The 27,920-nt window shown below is 39.6% G+C and overlaps 1 protein-coding gene and 1 long non-coding RNA gene across 4 annotated transcripts in view; both read left to right on the top strand.

Annotated features, from left to right (window-relative positions):
• Window positions 1-243: 243 nt before the first annotated feature.
• Window positions 244-18,908, top strand: LOC145493555 (solute carrier family 61 member 1-like). Of its 3 annotated transcripts, none has more exons than XM_081473057.1 (15): window positions 244-1,525; window positions 3,895-4,039; window positions 4,225-4,285; window positions 4,394-4,501; window positions 10,092-10,210; window positions 10,604-10,743; window positions 11,870-11,962; window positions 12,580-12,647; window positions 13,091-13,161; window positions 13,903-13,957; window positions 14,107-14,155; window positions 14,827-14,880; window positions 15,358-15,425; window positions 16,121-16,223; window positions 17,288-18,908. In XM_081473057.1, the coding sequence occupies exons 1-15, from the start codon at window positions 1,258-1,260 to the stop codon at window positions 17,329-17,331; spliced, it is 1,446 nt and encodes a 481-aa protein (XP_081329183.1). In that variant the 5' UTR covers window positions 244-1,257; the 3' UTR covers window positions 17,332-18,908. The 3 variants fall into 3 exon arrangements, with proteins under 3 accessions (XP_081329183.1, XP_081329193.1, XP_081329190.1); XM_081473067.1 differs by lacking the exon at window positions 244-1,525 and adding an exon at window positions 2,797-3,063; XM_081473064.1 differs by lacking the exon at window positions 244-1,525 and adding an exon at window positions 2,797-3,255.
• Window positions 18,909-20,849: 1,941 nt separating this feature from the next.
• LOC145493673 (uncharacterized) overlaps window positions 20,850-27,920 on the top strand; it is a 10,187-nt gene continuing 3,116 nt past the window's right edge. The window contains exons 1-3 of the long non-coding RNA XR_014050150.1: window positions 20,850-21,697; window positions 23,288-24,278; window positions 25,421-27,920. The exon at window positions 25,421-27,920 is cut by the window's right edge and continues 3,116 nt beyond it. This is a non-coding gene — a long non-coding RNA (uncharacterized LOC145493673). The remainder of the gene's footprint in view (window positions 21,698-23,287; window positions 24,279-25,420) is intronic.

The raw sequence follows: 27,920 nt of genomic DNA, 5'->3' as shown, positions 1-27,920 counted from the left end.
TATTAATAAATATAAATAATAAATACACTAAACGAACAACAACAGAAAAAACTGAAAGTGCATCAGAGCAATTATCGATGAGTTTTAACCGTTTTGCCTTCAGTTTTTTCTAATAACAGCAAAAGAGTAAGCTCATCAACCAACTATTCAGCGAAACATAACAAAAACAAAAAACCCTAACCAACTTAGAAAGTAGCATAAATGCAGTCTAATTGTCATCCAAAATCATCAGTAACAGATACGAGTATGCTGATGTTAAGTAGTAAAAGTTATATATCAAATAGAACCAAACACATTCGTTACCTGACGGTCTAACGCAGTTTTAGATTGAATAATAACACTGACCCTCTCATCCCATTTTCAGCGATCAAAGTTCTTTCATCTGATCTTACGTAATAATTTCTCGCTAGCTTACGTCACAATCACTAACTCGATGTGCGCGCAGCTTGCAAACTCGTCCCCAGCGCTCTCCCTTTCGTCCGCGAGAAAGCGGAGTAATGTTCTTGTCAGAATGAATTCGAGGTGGTTTCATATCGCTATTCGTGTAGTTTTTTAAATTCTTTTCCTTATTATCCAACTGCACTTCGTAAAGCTAAATATACATTTTTTAGAAGTCGGAAACTTTCACTTCACGCTTTGATGCTTCAGATTCAAATTACTGGAAAACGAGAGCAGCAGTTCTCATTCTCGTCCCCAGAGCCTCCAACGACATCTTAAGACGGTAGCACTGGGGACGAGAATCAGCAGTTCTGAAAAGAGAATAATATTTTTATGTTCCAATCTCCTGCCTTTCATGTTTCTTATACCTTAACAGGCAAGTTGAAAAAGGAAAAAAAATGTTTGACAGTCCGAATGCGCACTTTCGGGAAAGCAATCAGACTAGCTTCTCAGATCACTACGGATGTTTCGGTCCCCGCACGAGCCCCTCCCTTTCTACTTGAAATTACGCTTCGCCATCACTCTAGGTGCTTATGCCATGGCTACCAGTGCTTACTTACAGACAACACTGTAGTCACTTTATCGGGAATGGTAAAATGCGATATAAACCAAGCGGAGACCTCCCTTGCATCATCTAGAAATCTGACTAATCAGCCAAGTTCTCCATACGTTTCTCCTATCAATGCTTAATTCTGACTGTGCTATATAAGTTGAAGAAAATTCAAACATGTGTCAAACAGAACACCTGAACTATTTCATGGTAATACCAAGCGTTTTCTGGTAATACTCGAACCTTCCAATCAGCGTTCATCTCCTAAAATGACGCAAAATTATCGCACAACAGGTCTCTGCACAACCTCTTGTAACATTTTGAACGCCGCGTTCTCACTCGTGAAAGTCACTGGGCAAATTAAAGGCTTGATCCTTGGGATGGCGATATACGAGGCCTCGTTTGTCTTCTTGTCCACCATTTGCCTTCTTTTGTATTTATTAACAGCGAACTCATCACAACAATCGGCGGCTAGTGGTGATGGATCATTTCGTAAATTTCAGCGCAAGTATCTTACTGTTTATCTCATGGCCCAAGGTAGAGTGTGCTTATTTCAGTAAATTACGGTCAGATCGTTCCGTGGTGAAGGCCTTTGCGGAGGACAGAGCGAGACAATTATTTTGTATTCAGAACTAAGACTCGATCTATCAAATCAGTTTATCGCCTTGATCGATCATGTGAGCAGTACTCGGTGGTGTTTGCTGCTGTGAAATCATTATTTTCTCTTTAGAACATGTATTCAGTTTCAGTAAACACTGTATCAATCTGATCGCTCATGTGAACAGTATTCAGAATTTACATTAGAATTACACTCGTTAGTAGAGCGATCTATCAACTATTTTAAGGATCTCAGTTTTATCTAAGATGGTCTGCGTAAAAAGTGCAACGGTCTAGTTTTAGAACGATCTGACCGACTACTTTTCTTAATAACCGTCTATACGTGCGTTGCCAGAAAAAATGAAATAAAACATAAAACAAAGTCGATGTAGTAATTGAGTACTATAGTAATACTGTATATTACCTCAAACGAAAAATCAGCCGACGAACTTCGACCTTTTGCAGTGGTTCCAAAAAACGTGTTTTTTTGCACAGACTCCATTGATGGACCTTTACTGACTTAACAAACAAATTGAAATAATTAAAAGTAAAATTTTTACCATTGTATTTTCTTTTTTGCTATCATGGGAACTAAGGAGGAGTTTGTCCATTATAAGGGATAAGGCCCTCGAGGCTGTAAGCTGCTATAATAATGGTCTTTTTTCTATCGGCTGTTATATAAAAATATCAAGTATCAAAAAGCCATATCCGCCTGAGGAGTAAATGGTCGAGGTATTTATCCTATTTACTTCATGATCCTTATTATAAGCACTCCATATGGCAGGGTAAAAAGTGAAACATGACATGATGTTTCTGACGTAGTTTTATGCGTTTCTAAGAAGACAGTTACAAGCAATATTTATATTACCAATCGTAGTTGTTCGAAAAATATTACTGACAGTGGAAATCCCGCGTATTCAGCCACCAGTGCTTGCCACCAGACTGTACATGGTGGCTGTATTGATTTGTCAGTGAAAAGACTGAGTTTCATACTTGGGAAATTTGAAATTGTGGCTGCGAAACCAATCAATTTTTTTTCTGCCTATAAACACTGGCCTTAAAACCTTCTTTTATTTACATAGCCATAGCTGTTAGCACTGGAGGGGCGCTATTCGATATTTCTCCTCATCCCTCCCCCCCTTTCAACTTGTGCCTCGGCCCGCCTTGTTAAATCAAAATTTCTTGAGCGTTAGGCGCACAGCTGTTTGACAATGAAAGTTAAAATTGTATATGGTAAGAAATTTATAGTTTCGTTTAGCGTTCCTTAGCTGATCTGTATGAGATTCGTGGATGATCGCATACCCGCGCCAAATTTTAGTTCACGAAGACTGGGCCTCAAAGGAGTGGCCACTAAGCTGATGTAAACATGGCGTCTGGAGGTAAAGTCGGAAAACTCCGGAAAACTCAATTAAAAACTGGCTAAAGTTTCCCGAATTACGTAGAAGATGGCATTGTGCACACTTTTAGCCTATCTCTGCGTAAGTATTTCAAGGAGCTTCAGGTCGTTGGATTGGAAAATCTTGTCCCGCAAAGTAGCTGTGCAGGTTTATCCGAGCAAGAATGTTAGAACTCAAGGCGACTAGAAGGTTTCAGAACAGCCATGTGAACCATCATGTGATTTTATGTTTGTTCCTACCGTGGTATCATAGTGCAGCCATCTCCTGTCAAAGGTAAAATCGAGGAAAATCGATAAGGCAATCCTGTTTTACATGTAGGGTTTCTTGAGGTGACGGACGGGCTGTTGGATCAGACAGATGCTGACATGTTGTTGAATAACGCGCTGGGTATTGTTTGTAGGTTGTAGGTTGAAAATGTACTAGAATACTGCTGTAGATTTCTCGTTTTCATGTGTTCCCATTGCTGCCATGTTATGTTTCTCATCCAGTTCCTAGCATATATCTCTGTTTTTTGTAGAACAAATTTTTCAATTTTCTAAAAATATTATTTTTTTGGCTGATCCCCATAGAGATAACTTACATTGTTTGATCAGACCCAGTTTTACAGTCATAGCCATAAAACAGTGAACATCTAAAATATGCCTGGAATGTTTATTGTGTCACGAGCAAGATCTTCAGCAAAATCTAAATTGATAGTTCCATAACCAATGCAATACATCATTTTCTGTGGTTGAAAATCTCGCTCATGATTGGTTATAACACAATAAACATTCCTGGCATATTTTAGGCGTTCACGGTTTTATGAGTTTGACTGTAATAATATCTTGAGGAGATTAGCATAAAGTTTGTCATAAAAAGTATGGTGATGTAAATTAGTATAATGCTCTTCAAACAGTTACCTTTTTACTGTAGGAGCTGATTGGCTGCAAGGTCCCCATGTGTATGCATTATTTTCCAGTTATGGAATGACATCCAAGCAGATCAACCAGCTTTTTGTGGTAGGATTTGGTTCTTCCATGGTGTTTGGTACAGTTGTTGGTTCATTTGCAGATAAGCTGTAAGTTTTTTTTGTGATCTTTTTGTATTTTACCTTGAGGATGGTTTTATTTTTTTCTGCAATTTCCCATTCATCTTAAGGCTTGATTTCCAGCCGTTTTATGAGCCCGTGTTAACCGCGCTCCCCAAACGACTGGAACATTTGGTGAGTCGAATTATAATCATGACATACATTTTCTTTGCCAGTGGAAGAAAATTTAACTGCATACTTTATGGAGTATTGTATGGAATGGATTGTCTTGCAAAGGTATAGTGCATCCTGTGTGTTAAGATGAATTATAAACAATTTTCAATTTAGTTTTTCCAGTAATAAAGAGGGATGTTTCTCACAACTAGTAATATTTTGTCTATTCAGCATGTACCAAGCTACTGGGTTTTAATGTGTGGTCGTTTGGCAGGAGGAATGGCGACATCCATTTTGTTTAGTGCCTTTGAATCGTGGGTAATTTGTGAGCATGATAAGGTACGTCAACTCATTTTACTCAAGCTCATTCCAGGGATCTTCTCATCTTGGGTTGTGCCATTAAAGTAATGTACAATGCATTTTAAATCATGTCAAATGCGCTGAAATTAAAATTCTTCCCACTGGCCTCAATGAATTTCTTCCTAGAGAATTTGATGACAACTGAAGAATTCTCTTTTATCATTTCCTCACATGTAATTCTAGACTTAATTGTACTCAAACTGGCAATAAGCCAATCAGAAGCAAAGCACAATCATCCTTGTCTACTTTCCTGATATCTTGCATTATCATCAAACTCACCAGATATGATGCTAAGGCATACCAAAAAGGTACATGTACAATTAAGTATAATTAGCTAAATGGCTGGAAATGAGGTGCAATTATCTTGTTGTACTAGTTGAAATTTAGGGGGTACTGTGACCTCATGGTTTTTGTTCTTGTCTCCAGATTGAGTGGTCCGGTGTTGTGTTTTTGGGTCAGGATGGTAGAGATTCAAGACGATTCAAAGTAATCAAGGCAATAACTTTTATTCGAGCGAGCGAGCAACATGCATGACACTGATGCGCATGCGCACATGTAGGAAAACCGCATGCAAACTATGACATCCCCCTCCTTCTGACGGAGATATGGTAACAGTAACAACAACAACAACAAAAAACAAAAAAAATTAGCAGTAAGTTTTGTTCAGTTTATAAGTCCAATCTGTCAGGGGGCTTGACAAGCCTTGAGGATCTGCAGAGTGGGGGTTCTGGAGCTGGACCTCTCAACTGTGGTGTACTGGCAGGTGCCGGTGTGGTCTGTTCACACATAGGGAAACTCTCACTTGGTAAGGTGCTGGGCATGGTGCTATAGACTTCATTCAGGGGTGTCGATGGTTCATCACTGGGGTTGTTGCTCTGGATACAAATTTTCTCTCCTGTTGGCCGAAGGTGACTGTGGTTTCACCTGAGGGTACTGCCATTTGCCATGGTGACCATATATGAACGAGGGGCCTGTGTGCTACACTTGACAATACCAGGTTCCCATTTGTGATTGTGTGGGCTAAGTACATGCACTGGGTCATCAGGGTGTATGGCAGGAAGGGGCTTGGAAGACCTGTCATACTGTGATTTATGCTGATCTTGCTGTGCTTGGAGCTTGGTGTTTACATCTCCATCTGCAGATAAGGACACACCTGGTTTGGATACAGAAGGGAGGTTTGCTTGGTATACTCTTGAGTTTAAGAGCTCTGCTGGTAATGCGATGCTGTGGTCAAATGGGGTGCTGTGCAGGCATAACATGGCAAGATGAGGATCTGCACCAGATTCCTTGCATTTCTGGAGGAGGTTCTTTACAGTTTGTACAGTTCTCTCAATGAAACCATTGGCTTGTAGATAGTATGGACTTGTTGTCATGTGGGTGAAACCATAAGTGCTGCAGAATTCTTGGAATAACGCAGAGGTGAACTGAGTGTCATTGCCAGTGACAAGTTTATTTGGGATCCCATGTTCTTCAAAAATGGATTTCAGGTGTGCTATTGTTGTGTCTGACCGGATGTTGTTCAACTTTCACACCAGCCGAAACTTGCTGTAATAGTCAGATAACATCAAATAGCGTGCGTTGTTCCAAAAGAATAGGTCACATCCAAGTGTGTGCCATGGTTTCTGTGGGATGTCATGAGGCATGAGGGGCTCCTTTAAGTTCATATTTTGATTTTGTTGACATGGAGCACAGGATTTGACCATCTCTTCTATGTCGCGGTTTATGTTGACCCAGAACACTGAACCCTTAGCACGGAGTTTGCATTTTCCTACTCCTAGATGTGCATAGTTTAATTGCTGCAATATGTCTGCCTGTAGGCTCTTCGGAATGAGAATGCATGTACCCTTCAGGATTACTCCATCTGCGACGGTTAGTTCGTCACGATAATTCCAGAATGCATGAAGGTGTGCTGGGCAATCTGATCTTGTGTCGGGCCATCCTTGGGTGATGGTTGAACGAAGTGAGAGGAGTACCTCATCCTTGGCTGTTTCTTCTTTAATCTGAGCAATCCTTGTTGGGCTTGCATTCAGGTGGAGTTGCAGTTCATGGACAGATATGTCCAGCCCTTCAATTGTATCACCAGGGCAGGGGCTGATCCAGGACAGTTCATCAGCCAGTGGGACGTTCTTTCCTTGGACGTACTTGATGTCTACATCGTATTTCTGGATCCTAAGCATCATCCTTGCGATGCATGGAGGAGCTGTTGCAAGGTGTTTCTTGAAAATTGCCTCTAACGGCTTGTGTTCTGTCTCAACAGTGACGCCTCTTCCATATGCATAGTAGTGGAACTTCTCAAGACCATGTACCACAGCTAGCATTTCTCTCTCGATGTTTGAATAGCGTGATTCTGTCTCTGTCAAGAGCTTGCTTCTATACTCGATGGGGCCCTTGTCTTGGAGCAGGGTTGCACCAAGGCCATGCGAGGATGCGTCAACTTGGATGGTCACTGGTTTTGTACTGTCAAAGTACTGTAAAGAATCGGCTGATGTGATGGCTTTCTTAATCTTATCTACAGCTAGCTGGTGCTGGGGCTGCCACTGGAACTCACTGCTTCTCTTGGTGAGGTCCCGAAGGGTGGCTGAGTGTGCTGCCAGGTTGGGCAGGTAACGGCTGAGGAACTGTGTCATGCCAAGAAAGGTTTGTAGGTCAGCAAGACTCGTGGAGGGGTCCATGTTGCTAATTGCTTCCACCTTCTGTGGGTCTGGTCTGAGGTCGTTTGAGCTGATGATGTGGCCAAAGAATGGTATTTCTGTACATCTTATCTTGCATTTGTCTGCATTGAAACAGAGACCAGTTTCACAAGCATGTTCCATAACTACTTTCAGGTTTGTATCATGGTCAGCGAGGTCGCATCCATAGATGACAATGTCATCAGCGATGCCAGTTACACCAGGCAGATCTCCAAAAGTTTCATCAACTTTCTTCTGAAAGATGTCCTGGGCACAGATCAGACCGAGGGGAATCCACAGGAACCTATATCTGCCATGAGGTGAGTTGAATGTTGTGTATAAAGAGCTGGCATGATCACGTTTAATGTTCCAATATCCACTTCGGCATCTACGATACTGAAGTATTTGGCTCCGTTTAGCTTTGGAAGTACATCGTCCAATGTTGGGGTGCAGTGACGTGGGCGCTTGATGGCATGATTGAGGTCTTTTGGGTCCAAGCACAATCGAAGCGTACCATTGGCCTTGGTCACGCAAACTAGTGAGTTCACCCAGTCAGTGGGCTCATCTACTTTTGCTATGATGCCTTGTTCAACAAGTGCATCGAGTTCTCTCTTAAGAGGCTCACGTAGTGCTTCAGGTACTCATGGTGGGTGGATGACTGGGGGAACCATGGGGTCTAGGGTAATATGAAACTCCCCCTGGAAGCATCCAATTCCCTGGAAGCAATCCTGATACTGGCAAAGAAGCTCTTACTTTGCATCTGGGCAGCCCTGTGGGTTTGGCATAGGTGCCTCCTCGGTCTGTGTGGTGGCGATACCATAGTTGAGGGTGACAAGCTTCATATCACGACAGGTCGGGAGGCCCAGGATTGTTGGGCCTACAGTGCTCACTACATGGAAGGCATATGATTTAGAGTGGCCATGATGTGATAAGGTGAGCTCACAGATGCCATAGTGTGGTATGGTGTGACCCCCAAAGGCAGTAATCATTGTACTTGAGGGAGTTAGTCCAAGCGGTGTGCCTTCTGGGCTGTAGCTTGACTGTGGGCACAGACATTTGTATATGTCCACGGGTATGACGTTCCCCTCTGCTCCAGTGTCAATTTTGGATATTAGGGGTGTTGTTACTTGACCTGAGTCCACTTGTAGCTGTAGTAAAGCTTGTGTGTCGTTCTCAGAGACACTGTTTATGTACAAGGAGTGAAAGTACAGTTGTGGAGTGTTGTGTTGTGGAATGTCCAGCATGTGTGGTGTGTTCTCTGGTGGTGGAGATTCAGCACTTTGCTCAGCTGTGTCAAGTGCATGAATGCTCTCCCTTTGCTTTTGCCATCGGTCTCTGGGTTGCCCATGGTCTTGCTGTTTTACTCATTGACGAGAGTGGCACACAGCTTTCCAGTGGTTGTATCAGCCACAGGCTTCACACTTTGTTCCATATGCTGGGCACAATGATCTCCGAGCTAGATCATGAAGATTTCCACAATTTCCACATTTGTCGTCTTTAGCCTGGGTTCCCTGTGTTGGGGGCTGTCCCGTGTGTGGACCCTGCCTCAGGGCATTGACCATTGTAGTTTGACTGCTTCTGATTTCCTGCAACTGGTTACTTGTAGCTTCTTGGGTTCTCGCAATGTTTATTGCTTTGTCAAGTGTCAAGGTTTCATCATGTTCAAGAAGTTTTGACTGCACACGCGGGTTGTTTGATCCAAAGATTAGGACGTCAATGATATGTTCATCAGGACTTGTGTAGTTACATTCTTTCACTAAGATACGTACTTTCTTGAGGAAGGAATCGACTGCTTCGCTCGGTTCTTGCTTGATGGTGCGAAGTTTGTATCGGGCGAGTCTGAAATTACTTCTCAGTGCCACATAGTCTTCAAATTTTTCCCAGTACATGTTGAGTTTCTTCTTTTCATCAGCTGTCAGCGTCCATGTGGAGGCTAGTTCTCGGCCTTCATCGCCTGCCCAAATGAGCAGGAAACTTATCTGTTCTGGCTCGCTCTTTTCCTTTAATGTGCCGGAGAAGTACAGCTGGCAGAGATCTTTGAATTTTCTGAGAGCTCGCAGTGCGTCCGATGAGGACCAGTCCATGTGGGGAATTGGTAATCTGGCTAGCTCCACCATGTTTGTTGTTTTGAATGTGGATATGCACCGGCCTGGTGCCCAAACTCGTGGTGGAAATCACAGTTCAAGTTGTGTACTCACGGAAAAGATCCCACTTCTGACGCCATGTTGTGTTTTCGGGTCAGGATGGTAGAGATTCAAGACGATTCAAAGTAATCAAGGCAATAACTTTTATTCGAGCGAGCGAGCAACATGCATGACACAGATGTGCATGCGTGCATGTAGGAAAACCGCATGCAAACTATGACATCCGGGTTTGAGCACAAGCTGGGGACATTTTGTTGAATGTGTTTGGAGCAATAAGCTTAACTCTCACAGTGTCTCTTTCCACCCAGGTGTATCAATGGGTACCAGTGAACTTAATGCTGGGGGTAATTAACCCCGCAATGGACTAGCATCTCATCCAGGGGAGAGTGGAAATACTCCTAGGCACTTCATGCTACAGAAACCGGAATAAGCTACGGCCTGATGGGCCACTTGGCAGACTTTACCTTTTCAGTTGAAATTCAGTTTATTTGAAGAGTTGACTTCTTAAGCCTGAGGTTGTGGTTTCTTTGCTTGGACTTTTTCACCAGACTTTATTGCATCAACTTTGAATTCTTGAAGTAAATTATTCACTAACTACTTGCATTTGTATAATACTTTAAAATAACTTTAAAACAAATCACTTTTGAGGTGACTGACTCAAAAACATTAATGGTGATAAATCTATAGTGAGCAAGACAGTTGTGTCTCTTTGAAAATTGGACTTGAATAAAAAGTTCCCAATTCATTTTATTTCAGCAAGGATTTGGTAAGAGCTTGCTGACTGACCTGTTTTCAAATGCTGTTTTGGGAAACTCCTTGGTTGCTATTTTTGCTGGCCTGGTTGCTCAGGTGGTGGCCACTCACTATGGATTCATGTAGGTAACACATCCTACAAAACATATATTGTTATAGCCAGTAGGTAGTCTTAACTTTCAGGTAACAAAATATTAAATAACTGCTGTAAGTTATGTCAGTGGATAACTATCAAAGAGCTAGAGAGCTAAAATTACAGACTGGTGTGGACTACTTTGAAGGTTTTACATCCTGTATTTCTGGGGTCTCCTCATACATGTGACACCATATTGTAAGAACCTTTTGTTAGAATTCTAAGACATTTGTTAGCAAGTTACTTCAGAAAACAAGGAAGTGATACGTCACAGAAAATCTTAAATGGGGCAGAGGATATTCAGTTTTAAAGTCATTTTTTTTAACAAGGACATGCAAAAACATGTCCAGTGATGATTGCATGCATTGTTCTTTTATTGCAGTGCACCATTTAGTCTATCATTACTATTACTGGTTGTCACAAGTGGAATAATCTGTTGCTCTTGGACTGAAAATTATGGTGATGTGAGTGGAAATGTCAGACTGTCATCAATTCTCCAAGGAATACAGGTTATCAGACATGGTTAGTAAGAACTGTGTGTTTTCTCTTCTATTACATATGACCCACCCCCAGAGTATGCAATGACAAAGAAGAACACATCCTCCTTACAGTAGTAGAGTATAACTATAAAACCAAATTAATTATATACAGGGTTGGGAGCTTTCCATTTAGATACATGTAATAGAGGACTTTTTTTCCTGTTTACATAGCCTCATCTAAACACAAGGAGGGTTGGAATTCTGAATCCAGCATAATTCTCAAGAAATCTCAACCTCCTGAGTGTTTAGATGAGGCTATGTAAAATCAGAAAAAAAAGTCCTCTACTGCTTTAATTTGTATAATATTTCTCAAAACAAAACCGTGCGTACATACTCTCATCTAAACACGCCTATCGACCATGCCTATGCCGGCGTTAAAACAACCACGATCAAGGCTCAAATGTGCCACTGTCCAAATGACCAGGTAGAACATTTATTGTGCACAACTTCTTGGGGAGTAATGTGGTCAGACATGGAGTACAATAAGGGAAACTACATGCAGCAATAAAATCTGCACTACCAAGTAATTTTCATGCCCCTTAAATGAATGGTAGGGGAGGGGCTGACGGGGCCATGCCCCCCCCCTTTTTTTCTTGCACTTTCAAAGCGTTTTTGTAACTAACAATGCCAATCCATCTAACCATCTTTTGAGTGGTATTTCAATCAGGCTTTCCTTTTATTTTATTCTTGGAGCTTTCCTTATTGGAAATACGTTTTGCACTAATTGCAATCAACAAATGGAACAGGCATTAACTGTACTCTTTACATCACAAATACTCCCACAATGTTGTATGCCGCATCTCCTAAAAGTGAATTTTTCATTCAAGCGGGAGGAGGGGGGGGGGGGGGGGGTCACATTCGGCGCCCTCTTTCTGGATTTTCTGGATCTGCCCCAGAATGGGAATAGAACACATATCTAGTGTGTCTTGTTTTGACTCGTTCAATTACATATACAGAGGAATGTGATTCAAATCTTTGAATTTTGGTGAAAATCCCAGGCTTAGTAGCATTCAGAAAAGTGAATAAGTGATAAATATTATTTGAGCAATCCGTTTTAGAAGTCATGAGGTCAGGTACAAGTTCAATTAAATCTTTGGTTTCTCCATCAGACCCAAAAGTGCTCTGTCTTGGACTGATCCAGTCTTTGTTTGAGGGATCCATGTACTCTTTTGTTTTAGAATGGACACCAGCTCTAACTCCTGGTAAGTTCTCACCCAGTCTTTCAGTTTTTATTCATTTTGCCATTAACAAAGTAATTTACATTAATCCCAGTCAATAGCAAGCAACTAGTTCATGACAAGACATTTTTACTTTGTTTATTCAATGTTTTTTTTTATTTTTGCCTGAATGTACACATCATTGACAGGATTTCTACATATCTTTTTTTTAAAAACTTTTCAAAACTGAAAATTGTTGCCATTTTGGCTCAACATTTTCCTTAGTCTTCTCCCAGTTCTTCTCTGTAACAAAGTATCTGCAAGTAAGTAAACAGGTTGAGTTTGAAAGAAATTTCTCGTAGGACAATAGTGAACACTCTCTAAGGTACTGTAGGCTGGGATGAATAATGACTGCCAGTAGAAAGGAGTAGGGCAGGCCAAAATAACAGATGCATGAAGACGTTATAATGTTATTGATCTGTGCTAGTACAGGCACTTGGTAAGGACAGGTGTTATGGCTTTCTCGGATATCATTTTTTTAGAGAGAGAGAGAGAGAGAGAGAGAGAGAGAGAGAGAGACCATTTTGAAAGTCGTTATAGGTTGAGAGTGAATTGCAATTTTTGTGATATGTCATGAATTAACTGTGCCGTTTGGATTGCAGATTCTCAAATAGGCATGAAAACTGTCAAAGAAAACATTCCACATGGATGGATATTTGCTTCTTTTATGGTAAGATGTAGAAAAAGGGTGTGCAATGTAAGTAAAAGTAATATTATTGAGCTAATGGACTCGAGCTACATGTAATGATGGCTAAGGTTAGCTGGGGGCTAACTAAAGAACACTAGTGTCCAGTCCAGGGTCCAGTCTCCTTGCAAACAACTTAGTTATAAAACAACTTAATTAGATGACTAATTTCAAACCTAAAGATACTATAATTGTAAATGATATTACTATTATGAAAAATAAAGATATTGTATTGTTGAAGCCTTCACTTAGCAGTTTAAACCTTCCCTAGTCAAAAGCATATTTAACGAAACTGTGAGAATTCCCACTCTTAGACAAGTGCATTCAGTCATAGTCCACAACACATGTTTTCTTTTCAGTGATGCCTTTTTTGGTCTTTATTTACTAAAATGCATTCACGAGATAACAAGAAATGTATTTCATTTTAGATTTCTGTAATGCTTGGCTCACGGATCTTCAAATTGCTTTCTAAAGTGTATTCAGTGGAGTCATTTATGAGGTACAGTATTTATTTGCAAGTCTACTCACAATTTAAATTTGCCATATGCAGAGAGTGTGGCAGAACTCTGCCTCACTGGATCAGGATCAATCATCCAAGATCACTCAGTTTGTGGTGCATCAAAGGAGTCAGGAATCCTTGCCCAGAGTCAGTCGATCCAATGGCTCCTTTGACTGACCATGATCTAAAGGATCTTGGATCATTGATTCTGATCCAGATCATCCAACAGAAATGCACTCTATGTGAACATGACTGCATACAGTAGAACCTCGCCTTACAGCCACCCTGTTCATACAGCCACCTCCTTCAGTTATTACAATCACTTTATTCTGGCCCAGCCAAAAGCTCAGTCAATCATTTTCTTACTTAAACAGCCCCATTAATATGGCCAGATTTTTGTGGCCTGTTGGTGACTGTATTAACAGGCTTCCACTGTATGTATATAGTGGCCTGGATGTCAGTGCCAATAAGGTAGCCAACCATTAATACAGCACTCCCTGTTAAGAAAAAGTACGGCCATTGGCTCATGGCTGCAGGGTTATCAGTAGCAAGAATATGGCAATATGTCAAGACCAAATAATGAATACGTAGCTGACAGTTTTAAATTTATCTTGTCAAAGAGTGCTTGGCAGTGAGTATTTAGTTATATGTAAATGAAAATGTAGACGTTGATCACTCTCAAGGAATGGCATGCATGACATGCATTTTGCGTTCAATTGATATTGCATAGTTTTCTTTCAGACCTATATTTGGAATAGCAGCGTTATCATTAATCATCCCCATCATTGCTCCAAAGGTACATGTATAATTAGTATATAGAATGTTTGCTGATAGTCTAATAGGCTCTTAATTGGTCCAGAGCTTAAGGCACATTTAAAGGCAAAGGGAATAATCAAATATTGAACTGCTTAACTACTAAAATTGCTTTTTCATCTTTCCTTGTAGAACCAATCAGCTATTTTTATAGGATTCTTGGTGTTTGAATGTTGCGTGGGTAAGATACTAACTTAAGAGTGCTTACAAGTAGCTTACAAAAGAAATCAGAAATGTATGGGGTAGGGTGTGGCTGAAGGTGACTTACCATGGACTCAGTCAGTCTGATGCATCATCTCCCTTGTGTATTTCATAGCATTATCAATGATACATTTTTAACATCAGTTGTCATCAAGGTGAACGCCGAAATTTGAATTTAAAAATTGAACAATCTCGGACATAAAGACGTTGAGATTGGCCATTGGTATCAGGGATGGTACAGTATAAAGAGTACTCAGTGATATAATTAAGTTTGCGTGGTTGGTTTCCTGCTAAATCCTATTTTACATGTGGTTAAAGCCACCTTCATCTGGCAGCCCCTATTTCTGATAGCCAGTATTTTATGTACCGATAACCGGTTCATACCAGCGTCTTTATATTGAATTCGCTGATCGGTCTTTCAGTATAAATAAAGCTTTTATTTTTTTATTTATTTTATATGTTTGGTGTGGAAATCCCCTGGGGTTTTTAGCATCACAGGGACAAGTTGTGTTAATACCTAGGATGTGAAAAGTTGGTAGACAGGGGTGCAGCCATTAACGTTAACAAATTTTTTTAATATAACTATGTATGTGTCAATTGTGAGACTACAGTTGAGTTGTAAAGTATTTTTTCGTTTCAATTTTTTTATAGGACTTTTCTGGCCAGCCATGGGAGTGCTTCGGAGCAAATATGTCCCAGAATCGAGTAAGGAGTTTTCATATCAACATTTTTATAAATGTTACAGTAAGGCTTACTGTATTTTGGGAAACGAAACGACAGGAAACGACACAACCTCTTGGCTCACTGTAATTGCCCGGAAATCATCATTGCATCGTGGAATAGTTACTAAAAGAGCGTTTACAAATGCAAAGAAACAATTTAAATATCGTCACAGTCAACAAAGAGCTCAGTTTGCAAAATGCAGATTTTCCTGTTTTTTTTTTCCTCTTCTAGTTTATTGCACAGAGAAATTATATTTGACAGTTACATGTAAGGTACTTGATATCTATCAAATTAACCTCAGATCTTTTACCTCATTTCGCTTTGTTTCGTTTCGTTTTCGCGAAATACAGCAAGCCTACAGTGATTATTATTTTTCATGCCCTCTAACTTAAATAGTAGCAATTGATATTTTGCCAATTATAAGATCTTTTTTTTTTTAATTTTTTTTTTTTGTTTCAGCTCGTGCCACAGTCATGAACATATTTCGTGTTCCTTTGAATCTTATTGTCATCATTCTTCTAGTTCAGGTTTGCACAAGCTTCTCACTGTGCTTATTCTTTTGCTTACTACCACGATTGCGTTATTGGTTTGGTTGTTTTTCAAAGAACGTCTAGATCACGATGCCTTTGTTCTCTTATCAACAAACTTGCAATACGTAATTTTGGCATTCACCTGTACCAAGAGATTATCATAGTAAGGAGTGAATCCCCATATACGCCTTATACCCAAGTTAATCCCTCTTAAATTATTTGTAGACATGGTACCCAGTTTTTCGTGGGATGTTACTCGCGCGTTGCGTGTAAGTCAGTCAGTCAATCAGGCAGTCAGTCAGTCCGTCCGTCCGTCCGTCCGTCCGTCTGTCCGTCTGTCCGTCTGTCTCTTACCCTGATATTCTCTGCCTGTACTTGTTGAAATTACTTTCAGTCAGTATATTATTACGAACAGGCTTGAGCAGTCAAGCCAAGAGTCAAGAGTCAGTCAAGAGCAGTCAAGGCCGGCAAAACGTTTCGTTTTGTTAGTTATTTATAGCAATCTCTATTTTCAAAGTAGTGGAATCCGCTGATTCTCATCCGGAGGGGAATTCTGTCTAGGAAAGACACCCTCTCCCTCCCCCCGACCCTTTGTGAAGCAAATACCTGAATCCTATTAGCAAGGTGTTGATATATCTTAATTACATCAAGAAAAACAAGTGTACTGTACTGATACGATTCTTGTTTAACAGGATTTAGCTCTGCCATCAGTGTTCTGTTGTTGTGTGGTGTTCCTAATACTCTGTTGTGCCGTGCAGCAGAGGTTTTTTCAATTATCTACCAAATGCCTCGAAGGTGAGTTAATAGCGTGTAAAAATATCTAAGTCAAATATGCACCGCTTTCGAGTGGTATACCATGAAATATCTCACGAGTCACTGTATTTTCTTGGTATACACACCAGCCTTTGAGTGTGTATACCAAGAAAATACAGTGACTCGTGAGATATTTCATGGTATACCACGAGGGAGCGTTGCATAACTATTTTATACCATGCCATATATAGACAATACAGTGGCTAGCACAATTAATGGAACATACGCGCGGCGCATGATGGGAAGGTTGGATGTAATGCCGTCAAATATACAACGGCTTTCCTGTATTCTGATTGGCTGTATTTTCTATGACATGGTATAACATTCAATTTCATTTGCCTATAGCTTTATTCAGTCTCTCATTTGTGACCGTTTCCAGGTCAATGCTTGTTTATTTGCTGCTACATTATGTGATATCAGATGTCAGTCTTAACATTTAGCGTAGTGAAGTAAAAGATCAACACCATAATCCTCATCCATCAGTGTGTTAAGATTATTTTTTATGGTTGTTCGAAAGACGATTAATGTTAAGACAGGAACGTGATCTTTTGTATAGAAGCATTTTTTACGCTTCTGTTTTGTTTACAGTTGGTTAAATCTAGAGGGAAAAAAATATAAGCAGAAACCTTCACCGAAAATGTCCAAAATTCACAGTAATCTTGGATTAGCTTGACCATAGTTTGAATAACTATTAACTAACCGATGCTTAGTGTTTATCTCGACCTGGTTGTTAGAAAGCTGACTGACACTAATCTACGATTAAAGCTGATCGAGGTTTTAATTCCTCTTGAATAAAACTGATAATATTTTATGGAGTTTGAGATCAGCCAAGGTCAAAACTGGAGGACAAAAGAGGGGAACCTACTGAAATGTTTCGAGACTAAAATCAAATTTAAACTAATCGTGGAGTAAGTCAATCTTGCTTTCAACAACTTAGCCTAGATGTGTGAGGTGTTAGTAAGATAATTACGGGAAGGCAAACTGTTACTTGCCATGCGCTCAGTGAAGTCACTAAAGTTGACTCCATGTTTATTTTTCTCCTGCAGGCGAGGCGAATTTAGAAGCTTGTGAGGGAGTACGACCGGTATAGAAACAACAAGATAAACTGATCATATTTAAAGCTGTAACAATCTATGTAAAAGTGTATTTTACACCCAGGAATAAACCACATCTACAAGAACAGAGGGAGATTTTATGTTTTGGCCCACAAGTTGCTTTTAGGGAGCGTGGGACTTGAGGGTTAGGCGTAATGTGGAGCGCACCCAACGATAGGCCACGTTCGATATATCAATATTTTAACATGACTCCGAGGCTTTCGGGTCAAAATTGTAAATTTTTTGAGTTTCTTTTGTCTCTCAATTCCCAAAACAGACTTGGATACAAAGAAAACAACACCAAATATAGACGTTTTTCCTGAAAACCTCGGAGCCATGTTAGAATATTGATATATCGACTGTCACGTGGCCTATTACGCTAACTTAGTACCAGGTCCCTCCTTAGACAAGAACTCCAGGAAATGACCTCCTCCCGTGAAGTAGTATTCTCAAGAGCGTTGTACAGTGGATGCTGTTGAAAACGAAGAAAACATCGTTGAGAGCTGTAGTTTATAGTTATATAGTCGACCTACGATTTAGAGCTGGGAGAGCTGAGAACGGGTGTGAAGCACAAGCGGTGACTGATAGGCCTAGGCAGGGAGAAACCTATTTTGAATATCTTAGTGTAGAGCAGAAAATGGTTTTCTTCTTTTCTCTTTTAATGCGCGGCCGTTATGAAACCTGAGAATCTCTCCCCTCGATGAGAGTTAATAATTAACGACGATAATGGGAACTTGAGACGTAATCGGAGCGTCCTAATTACAAAGTGGCAGGCGAGATAATCGGAAATATAAACCGCTTTCGCTTCAGTTAAATCCATTTTAAACGACTCAAAAAGGCACCATGACACGGGTAAATAATGGCACATATAATTTCACTGCCGATATAGTGTTTGGGTTGCCTGTGACACTACTTTTTAGACATAACGGGAAGATGTTAATACTAGCAACTAGAAAAAGCAACTGTGTTTATAGCCACTTATAGCTCCCATTCTTGTGGTACGCCTTTTGTAAATACGCATGCGTATTGGATATGCCGTACCCCTCAAGTATCTCTATCTTTTAGACTAAATTTTTCGACTAAGAAGGTTCAATATTGAGAAGAGCGAAAAAACTGGAAAATCCAAATGGGATACCTCCACCCTCTACCCCTCCTTCATTGGGACTTTGATTACTGGCCGCCTAAAAGGGGTGGCCGTTTAATAGGTGGCCGCTTAAAAGGGGTTCGACTGTACAAGAAAAATTGATTCTTCGGTTAACTTTTAATCCTGCTTTAGCGATAACTGTCTTTCGATCAACTCGGCCAAGAAAAACAAGTTCAATCCGTCAAGAAATCTTTTTACGATAACTGCAGAAATTCTCGCGCGCTCATTGGCAAATTTTTATTGTCAGTACGCGGACAGACACATGAATGTTATCGCCTCGTGGATCCACAGCTACTTTGACAATGTTATGACGAAATTCATGATCAATAACAGGACAGACGCATGAAAAACTGAAGTCAATTTGTTAAATTTTGCACTACGTTATTTGCTACACACATTTTCTGGTCAGTTGCATGAGATTTCGACTTTTGACTGGGCATCTTTCCTTAGAGATGTTCCAGCATGCACATTACATCAGCATTGTTCTGTTCATTAACCCTTCTGTTTCGCGACTTAGTTATCGATGTTGTCGTTGGAATTTGTCAAGAACTTAACTCTGTAGGGACTGAAACTGATTTATGTACATTTCCTAAGGAAATTTCGAGAAAATAGTTTAAATTTCTAATTCTCAGTGGAAAAGTAAAACAAGTCATACACATTTATTCTTTTAAACCCAGTGTAATTATAAAGCCTGTTTGGAAAACTTGTGAGTAAACAAAACTTGAAACAGCAATATGAGGAAGACAAACTATAATTAAGGCAACTCTTAAGCATTTAGAAGTAAATGAAATTTAACGTGTGACCCCAACAGTTTGTTATAACAGCTAGTTCCTTAACATTCTCCCTCAGGAACAATGATCTCCGGATAGCTGAGGTTTGGTTTGAGATTTCTTCACATTATGAAAAAGTATGCCACTGAAATTAAAAATAATGCGTTAAATTAGTCTGAGTTTATTTGTAGGGAGAAATGTTCAACAATCTTGCGTGGACATCATCAGGGCCGATTTGAGTATTTGCTATTGCAGATTTTGAACCCGGCACGAGCACAAACTGTCCAAATCCAAAAAAACCTGTTCCATTGAAACAGCTTTTGGAACAAAAGCTGTTTCAAATTTACTGAAAAATGTTCAACAAATTTACTGAAAATTTTTAAAAATTTACTGAACTATGTTAACCTGACTACTGAGGCCAATTGTTGCTGTAATCTTTGTATCGATTAGTTTACATATTTCAATTTTTATTGTCTAGTTTTTAAATTTTATAGTCTAGTTTTTCAATTTTAAGTTTTATAGTCCAGTGTTTGTACTTTTGTTGAACAGATAACATATTTAAATTTTACATTTTAATGTTAGCATACACGTTCACATTTAAACGAGCCCCAAGCTCACTGGTGAAATGTGTCTAAATAAAGTACTTACTTACTTACTTACAAAACTATCCAGTCAGTTAGTCAGTCAGTCAGTTAGTCAGTCAGTCAGTCAGAGGGGATATTGTTTTAGAACCTTCTGTGCTTCCAACCGCATCCGACCCCGATTCCTCCCCCTTGCAAAATTGTACTTACCAGGACGAAGACAATCCAGGAATAACAAGAAAGGTAGGTATGAGTTTGCACACATCTGACAACGCCTAATCCACAAGTACCTTACTGTTTGTGAAGAGGAAATAATATGTCGCATACCAAGGGTAGTACCAATGTTATCTTTTGGGTAAGGGACTGGTCAAAAAGTATTGGTGGGAGGGGTGGTAGGCTCGAGCAGAAAGGGGGTGGGTCATCAGTTTTTTAGCCCTTGGTAAGGCGTGGGTCGTTTAGTTTTCAGCAACCCATGGGGGGTGCATCATCCTGTTTTATAAAAGGAATAGCGTCGCGCACAGTTTCTAAAAATAGATTACATCACCACAGACCCCCTCATGACTCAGACAAGAATTACAGTCTGGTAGAAGGTTTTGTACGGGCGCGTTGTATTCTAGACCAGAAAATCAGGAAAAAAAGGAGAGATTGGTGGCCAGGTTCTTGATTAGCTTAAATAATTAATGTTAGAGAGCAAACACTGCTGCCGTGGTATGGACCTGTCCCGATTGTGCTCCGCGGCAACTTTTGAGCAGCTTTTGGCATTCGGAGCAGCAACTTTTGAGCAAAATATAGGTTTAGAGCACATATCAAGCACAAAAAAGTAAATATTCCATAGAAAACTTTAATTGATGTGAATTTCTTGAATGCTTATCAGCCTTTTGAAGTTTTAACACATAACCTGTCACTTGACAACGTTTCGCAGGCCTACTGCCGGCGATCCTTTTCTAATGTTATGATTATATAACTGATAATCGGCTAAAATTACGCGCAAAAAAAGACCGTCTTTGTGTCTATTTTTCTTGACCGGCGTTAGCAATTATTGTGAAGGACGAAAAATAATGCTTTTAATTAACTTTTACATAAAAATATCAAGAAATTTAGGTAGCAACTTTTGAAATTTAAGTAGCAACTTTTCTGATTTTTGGCAATTTTTTAGAAACTTTTTGCCTTTCCGGTGGGCAACTTTCCAGCATTTTAGCGGCACAATCGGGACAGACCTAATTTCAGTATCCCTTGCTAAGATCTACTTTTTTCCATGTGATCCTAATTCGGCGAAAGGAACTTTGTATTTAGTGGGCACCATCCTTAAATCACTCTCTTTGCTCCCTTTGTGGTTGCTTTCCACAGGCTTAGCAAACTCTACTACTTTTGTAAACTAGCTAAAGTAGGTTGCTGTCTGTACTCTCGGCTCTGCTAGCCCGCTCTTCATATTGTCGCTGCCCCTACTGTTAAGAAAAAGGAGGAGAAATCCATTGAAACCTAGACGGTAGCAAGAGAAGTAAAAACACGCGGAGCGGGGATACATGGATAACGTGTCCTCCCGTGTTCTTCCTGGTCTTTCCCACGACGTCACGGGACGTCACGTTTTCCCGTGACACGGGAAGGCACTGGTAACGAAGAGAATCCAAACATGGCGATGGGAGCTCGCAGATTTCAGAGGATTCTAAACTTATTTTGGTGCCAAAACGACGATTAAAATGGCATCTATGGTATCAGTTTCCTTTTGAAGCGTATTTTTACTCGTTTGGTTGGATTTGGGTGTGAGGGAAATGGCTGTGACAGCTACAGAACACTGAAATGCAGACCACGTTTGATACCTATCACTCAGCGCAGCCTGGCAATTTTTTCTGCAAAACTGTTACTAAAGGTAAGCTGAGGCATAAAAGCTGCAGTTTTACAAAAATAAGTTTTTCTACTGGTGGTTTTCCATTGCTATTGCCTAAGTAAGCATCTAACTTGGTTGAATTATAATTATACTGTGTTGCGCTTTTCAAAATTTGTACAGCGGGAAATTCAAATTCCTACATACTCGCACGTGTCCGCCGTTGTTTTGAGCAAAAAGTATCCGAGACTGACCTTTGTTTGAGTTTACAACCGCAAAAAGCGAAATTTTAACACCTTAAAAATCCACTCAGACAGTACTAAAGGTGCCAAATGATGCAAACAAGATAAAAGGTGCTCAAATTATTTTCTAAAAAATTTCCATCCATTTTGCATTTAAATTTTGCATGTGCTACAATAAAATCTTGGACTCCCGAGGGGGGGGGGGGGGGGGGTACACCTGGAAAAATTGGGCAGGTGTGTGCGACCCACTTCCCAAAACCCTTACCGTATTTATGACCAAAATCTGCAATATACCCTACCCTATTTATGACCTGAAAATAAATTCGAAACCCTATTTATGGCCTGACCCTTAAATCAAAACCCTGTTTCAGACCTGCATTACAATTAGTTCCCTAGTTAGACCAGTGTTAAATTACCGTAAACATAATTTGTGAAGGGCTTTTGTTGATTTTCTTTTTGACAAGGACAAAAAAGTGGCTTCTTCTTAAAAACATACCCATATCAAGGCTAGAGTGCAAAACCCATACCCTATTTATGACCAAAATGGCTAAAATCAGCTAGAATTGATACCCTTTTTTATGACCAAAACAGCTGAAAAACCATATCCTTTAGGGCCACAAATACCTATATAGCCTATGTAAGGGAGTAACCCCTCCCCTTCCCGGGCTTGGACTTAAGTGAAAAATTAAGACCACCCCTCCCTCTATTTCAATGATGGGAAAAATGGTGCATTTTGGGTTTAGGACCGATTCATCATTGATTCAGAGGAGGGGTGGTTTTATTCCTTATTTGATTCTGACCAATCTGATTGTAGCTTTGATATTTTGTAAAACTCTTGTGTTCCAAAATAAAAATCATCAACATAAATAGCAATGACTGAACTATTTCTGGTGAAAACATTGGAAGCATTTGTGCACTATTAGTCAGCTTTTTGACCTGCTAGATTGTTCTGACAAGCAAAATGGTATTGAAACTGAGACATGGTGGCTGATGAAATAGTGGCAAATGACAAGACTTGTGTTGAAATTCAAACAGCCTAGTACAGGCTTTATGAAACTGCAGCATGAAAAGAATTCAAATTTAGATATGGGACCTGCATACCCTTCCCCCTCTCTCTGACAGGACCTCAATTATACCACTTGTGGTTTAGTCGACCCAGCTAATTTAACAGTGTGTATCACTTGTGACTGTTTTAAAACTAGATTATTAATAGCATTTGGATTAGATCTAAAAAATGATGAAGTGGCTAAGAGAACTTTACTCTTTAGCCTTAAAGGGTTTACAAATCTTTTCCTACTCTTTCCTTCCCATCGGAGAATCATGGGTGAACAGGAGAGGGAAGTTAACTTTACTTGCTTGACTTCAGATGAACAATTTTCTTTTTTTTTGTCAGGCCACTTGAGAAAGACCTGGGAGGGTAAAATGGTGAAGGGACAGACCAACAAAAATACTCAGGGGAGAGACAGACTATTGGTCAGCTTTTTACCTGCTAGATTGACCTGCTGATGTAAATGTATACCGTGCTAACAGTTGCAACTGGAAGAAACCAGACTATCAGTCACCTTGGCTAACCACCGGCAGGTAATTACTACATGTAGAAAATGTTAGGAATTTGATTATCTCATCTGAAGTCAGATCTTAAAAATACTGGGTCTTGGGTTCAGATCTCAAATTTTCAAACAAGGGTGGGGTATTGGAGAGTAATGTGCATGGTTACAGATGCTCCTGGAAGAAACAAATCTTGTCACATTGACTGACCAGGTTAAGTCAAGTCAATCAAACTTTATACTGTACAATTGTGCTTGGATATGGCATTCTGAATTTGTCAGCTTTCTATAAATGGACATTGACAGGTAGTGGAGGTGGAAGTGGGGGAGAGATGTGTTGTAGGTGTAAACAGGGAAGGGGTAACAGGGAAGGGTTAGGGAAGGCAACAATTGTGAGGAACAATGCGAAGGAATGTCTGCTATAAGATCTACGCTCTTCATAATCACCTAACACCTAACAAATTCCATGTAACTTTCAAAATTTTATCAACTGTCAATGACAGTCATTACGTTCTCCAATCAGAAAAAAAACTGGCAAATGAATGTAAATTCCTGCCGGAAAGCTTAAATTTGCTTATGCAACTAACAGTTAAAACTTACTCCGTGCATCATCCCATCAGAATTTTGCGCCCACCAGCAGTGGCAGAAGTGTCAGCAAAAAGGGGGCTGTTATAGGCGGCATTCCTCCTCTCTCCCACTCTCCCAGTCCTCTCCCTACCTATTTACCCCATTTGATACCACCCTGTAATGGATGGACAGTAGACAAGTGTGGACAGACAGTGGACAAACCTGGATGGACAGTGGATAATCAAAAACACTCAAACCTTGACCAACCAGGTAAATGCTCTTGTTTGTAATTCTGTTTGCCAGTTATCGTGATCAAATTTCAGGCAAAGCAATGTCAGCCTGGTTAAATCTACATGTGAATACGTAGCTCATTTCTCTAGAACAACTCACTACTTATTCTTACATGGTATACTACCAAGTAAAAAAGTTGACAGAATTCAAGGCTTTTCATTCGAGTGGAGCTCTGTGAATGAAGAACAATATAAATTAATTATATTACACTCCTCTGGTTGGCTTCTTTACATTTAAAAACTGCCATTAAGGATTTAATTTACTTCTCTGTGATCTGTAATCATACTCATGATTAACAAATTGGACTCCCGCTTTGTGGTTGTCCAATTTTGTTAATCACTTGCATGATTACAGACTGAATTGGACTCCGCTCAGTCCTATTACCATTATTAATTGATATTTTTTCTAATGACTAGTAATCCCAATGTCATTGTTAAACAAGATAAAAAATAAATCCAAACAACTGGTAAAAATACAGTAGGCCCTCTCCACAATGACCTGGCCATCTTAGAGACAGAGAAAAGTGGCCATTGTATAGAGGTGGCTGTTATGGACAGGTACACTGTAAGGGTGTAATATGACACCTGTTTTTTTTCAGTGATGCAACATTTTTATATCAAATTTTAAAAATGCTTGCTATAGCATTTAAATACATATGGTAACTCAATGATCAATCAAAATGTACACTGTACATGTATCAGTAAAACATAAACTAAGTAAAAGCAGACACCCACGAAGTGTGGTATGGACCCTATCTAGCGTGTTACAGATCAACTCTTGTGACCTTTAACAATAAAAAGTGGTGTTTTGTACACACTGTTCATCAGTCACTACCGGTAATTAACTGGCCATTGCCCAGAGGTTATTGTGATCACTGGGACGCAATCTAGTGGGTAGTGCCATTGTGGAGAGGTGGGTGTTGTACATGTAGAGAGGTTAAAATAAGAGTGAATGTGTAGACTATATATTTGCCGGGACCAAAAAAAGTGGCTGTTGCAGAAAGGTGACCATTGTGGAGAGAGAGGTGGCCATTAGTGAAGGTTCAACTGTATCTATCTTCCTTGTTGTCTAAAGCTTTAGATTGAATCCACAATAACTATATCATTTTGGTTCTGTCACAGGATGCTAGACAGCAAAGATCATCACAATACAGCATGGATTTGGAGAGACAAGAAAATGGGCAACACACCAGACACAAATTAAAGAGGATGCTTAAAGATTGGTTACCAAGACAAAACAACAAGATGTTTTATTATTAGTAGTTTATTTAATATTTATTTGGCCCAGCCCGGGAGGCCTTTGAATGTGGGGTACAGCTGGCCCGGGGTTTTCCTCCTAGGAGCAAGTGGACGTACGGGGAGGTTTTTCACCCAGCTGTTGTTCCACAACCCCCGTTCAGGTTACTTGATTATTTCTTTAGCTTGGTAGTCTTCAATTACAATAGATTTTCATAATATTACTATAGACTCTTGGCAAACTGCTTGCATTGGTTTGGAGCAAGTCAACCTGATGAACTCTGACTGCACAAACTCACAAGAACAAACAACTTGTAACTGATACCAATGACTACTTTTCTTTCACCCAACGAGTGACTTTTTCATGACCTCAACAAACTTTATCTTCAAACAGAACCCACACGAACTTGACTAACAACAGATGGAGTGAAACTACTGTACACACCAGGGTTCGTATGCTTTTTCAGAAACAAATTTCCAGGACTTTTCCAGGACTCAGATTTTTCTGTACGAACCCTGACAACATGTGACACTGACTTTTAACTTTACACCTAACAGATGACTTATTATTTTACGACCTCAATAAACCAACCACTAAACTCCTTAAACTTCAAACAGAACCAACACAGACTTGACTAACAACAGGTCTAGATGGAGTGAAACTACACAACATCTGACAGTGACAACTTCTTGCACCTTACAGATGACTTTTTTATGACCTCTAAACCAACTAACAAACTGTAGCTCGATCTAGACAGAAGCAATGCAAACTTGACTAATAATAGATGCAGTGAAACTATACAACATCTGACAGTGACAACTATTTACACCTTACAGTTGACTTATTTAAGGCCTCAGCAAATCAACTAACAAATATAAGCCTTAGAGAGAACCAACACAAACTTGACTAACAATAGATGGATTAAAACTACACAACATCTGACACCGACAACTACTTAAACCTTACAGTTGACTTGCATGTATGTATTTGCAACTTCAACAAACCAACCAACAAACTTTAACTTCAAACAGAACCAACACAAAATTGACTAACAATTTTTTGCTGGATTGAGACTGACATCTAAAATCAACAATTACTTAGACCTTGAAGATGACGTTGACAACTACTCACATGTGACAACTGACTTAATTATCAGAACCTCACCAAACCTAAAAACTACACCTGACGGCAGCACTTCATTGTAAAAGTAAGAGACTGTCATCGACACTACAGGCTACTACTGACTAAGATTCTGACTTTCCCATGATCACCAAAACTTAACAGACTACAAAAACTGCACAAGTCATATACATGTACCAATGCAAGGATTAGCATTGAGTCACATAATATTATCAGTATATGTAGATGTGTGTGCCACCATTGTTCAAACAAGTGCCTTTTTGAAAAAAAAAATAGCCACTCTAGCTATCACTGCATGTGATTAACCAAGTCAATGATTGGAGTCAGAGATCTCTGTTACTGTATGTAGTTTTTATTCCAATGTGTTTCATAAATTATTTTGATGTAAAAATTATAAATTATTCAAGATGTTGAACATTGTTTGTTTCACGATGAAGTCCCTTAGGATTTAGATTGCAATGCTTTTTACTGCTTATTGCTAGTCTCTATAGTCTTCATCTGGCAATGGGAGCTTAAGCAGGAAGTAGTCAAACACCACCATCTGCATCCTATGGGAATACATCATGAGACGAACAATGAAATGCACACTTAACATTGACCATGCAGCCACCACTTCTTTCATAGGAAATTGTAAATTTTTTGGATGCAATACTGTATATTCTTGAGAGAACTACATGCTGCAGCAAAGATCTCTAACTTCAACCAGTGAATCAGTTAATTAATATGAAACCCACTCCATTTGGCTGATTTGAGTCCATTGAACAGGTTACACTTGTTTGTTCCATTTAAGATAAGTTTGAAGGTTCCAGCATAAGATTCCCTTGAGCAGTGTTTTTTTGTTTTGTTTTTTTTTTCATCTTTTACTTAGATGTGTGATGTACAGTTTCTCCTAGACAAAGTCTCCAAAATTAATCATTTACATGTAGAAAAGTTGACCAAAAGTTGTAAAACATTTCAAACGTTCTGTGAGGCGACACTAGTTGTTGATCATTTCTGGGGTTTAAAGGATTGAAAAAAAAAGATTAACAACAACAAATCATGTTCAACTAAATTTTAGGAGTTTATTTCTTCAATTTGAAATTGATAATTTACAAAGCACTAGAAACACATGTGACATGCAGTTAGGTTATTTCCTTTGAGGTTTTACAGTTTAGAAAAATTCATGTCTCTAATCTCAAAATTTGCAAAGAAGAGAACACAAACAAAGTAGAGAAAATAAACAAGAAGCCAGTTGTGGTAACTACT

The sequence above is a fragment of the Orbicella franksi genome, chromosome 1 (genome assembly GCF_964199315.1).
Source record: "Orbicella franksi chromosome 1, jaOrbFran1.1, whole genome shotgun sequence".
NCBI classification, from domain to species: domain Eukaryota; kingdom Metazoa; phylum Cnidaria; class Anthozoa; order Scleractinia; family Merulinidae; genus Orbicella; species Orbicella franksi.
The sequence above is the reverse complement of the archived record's forward strand: the minus strand, read 5'-3'. Positions and strand labels throughout refer to the sequence as shown.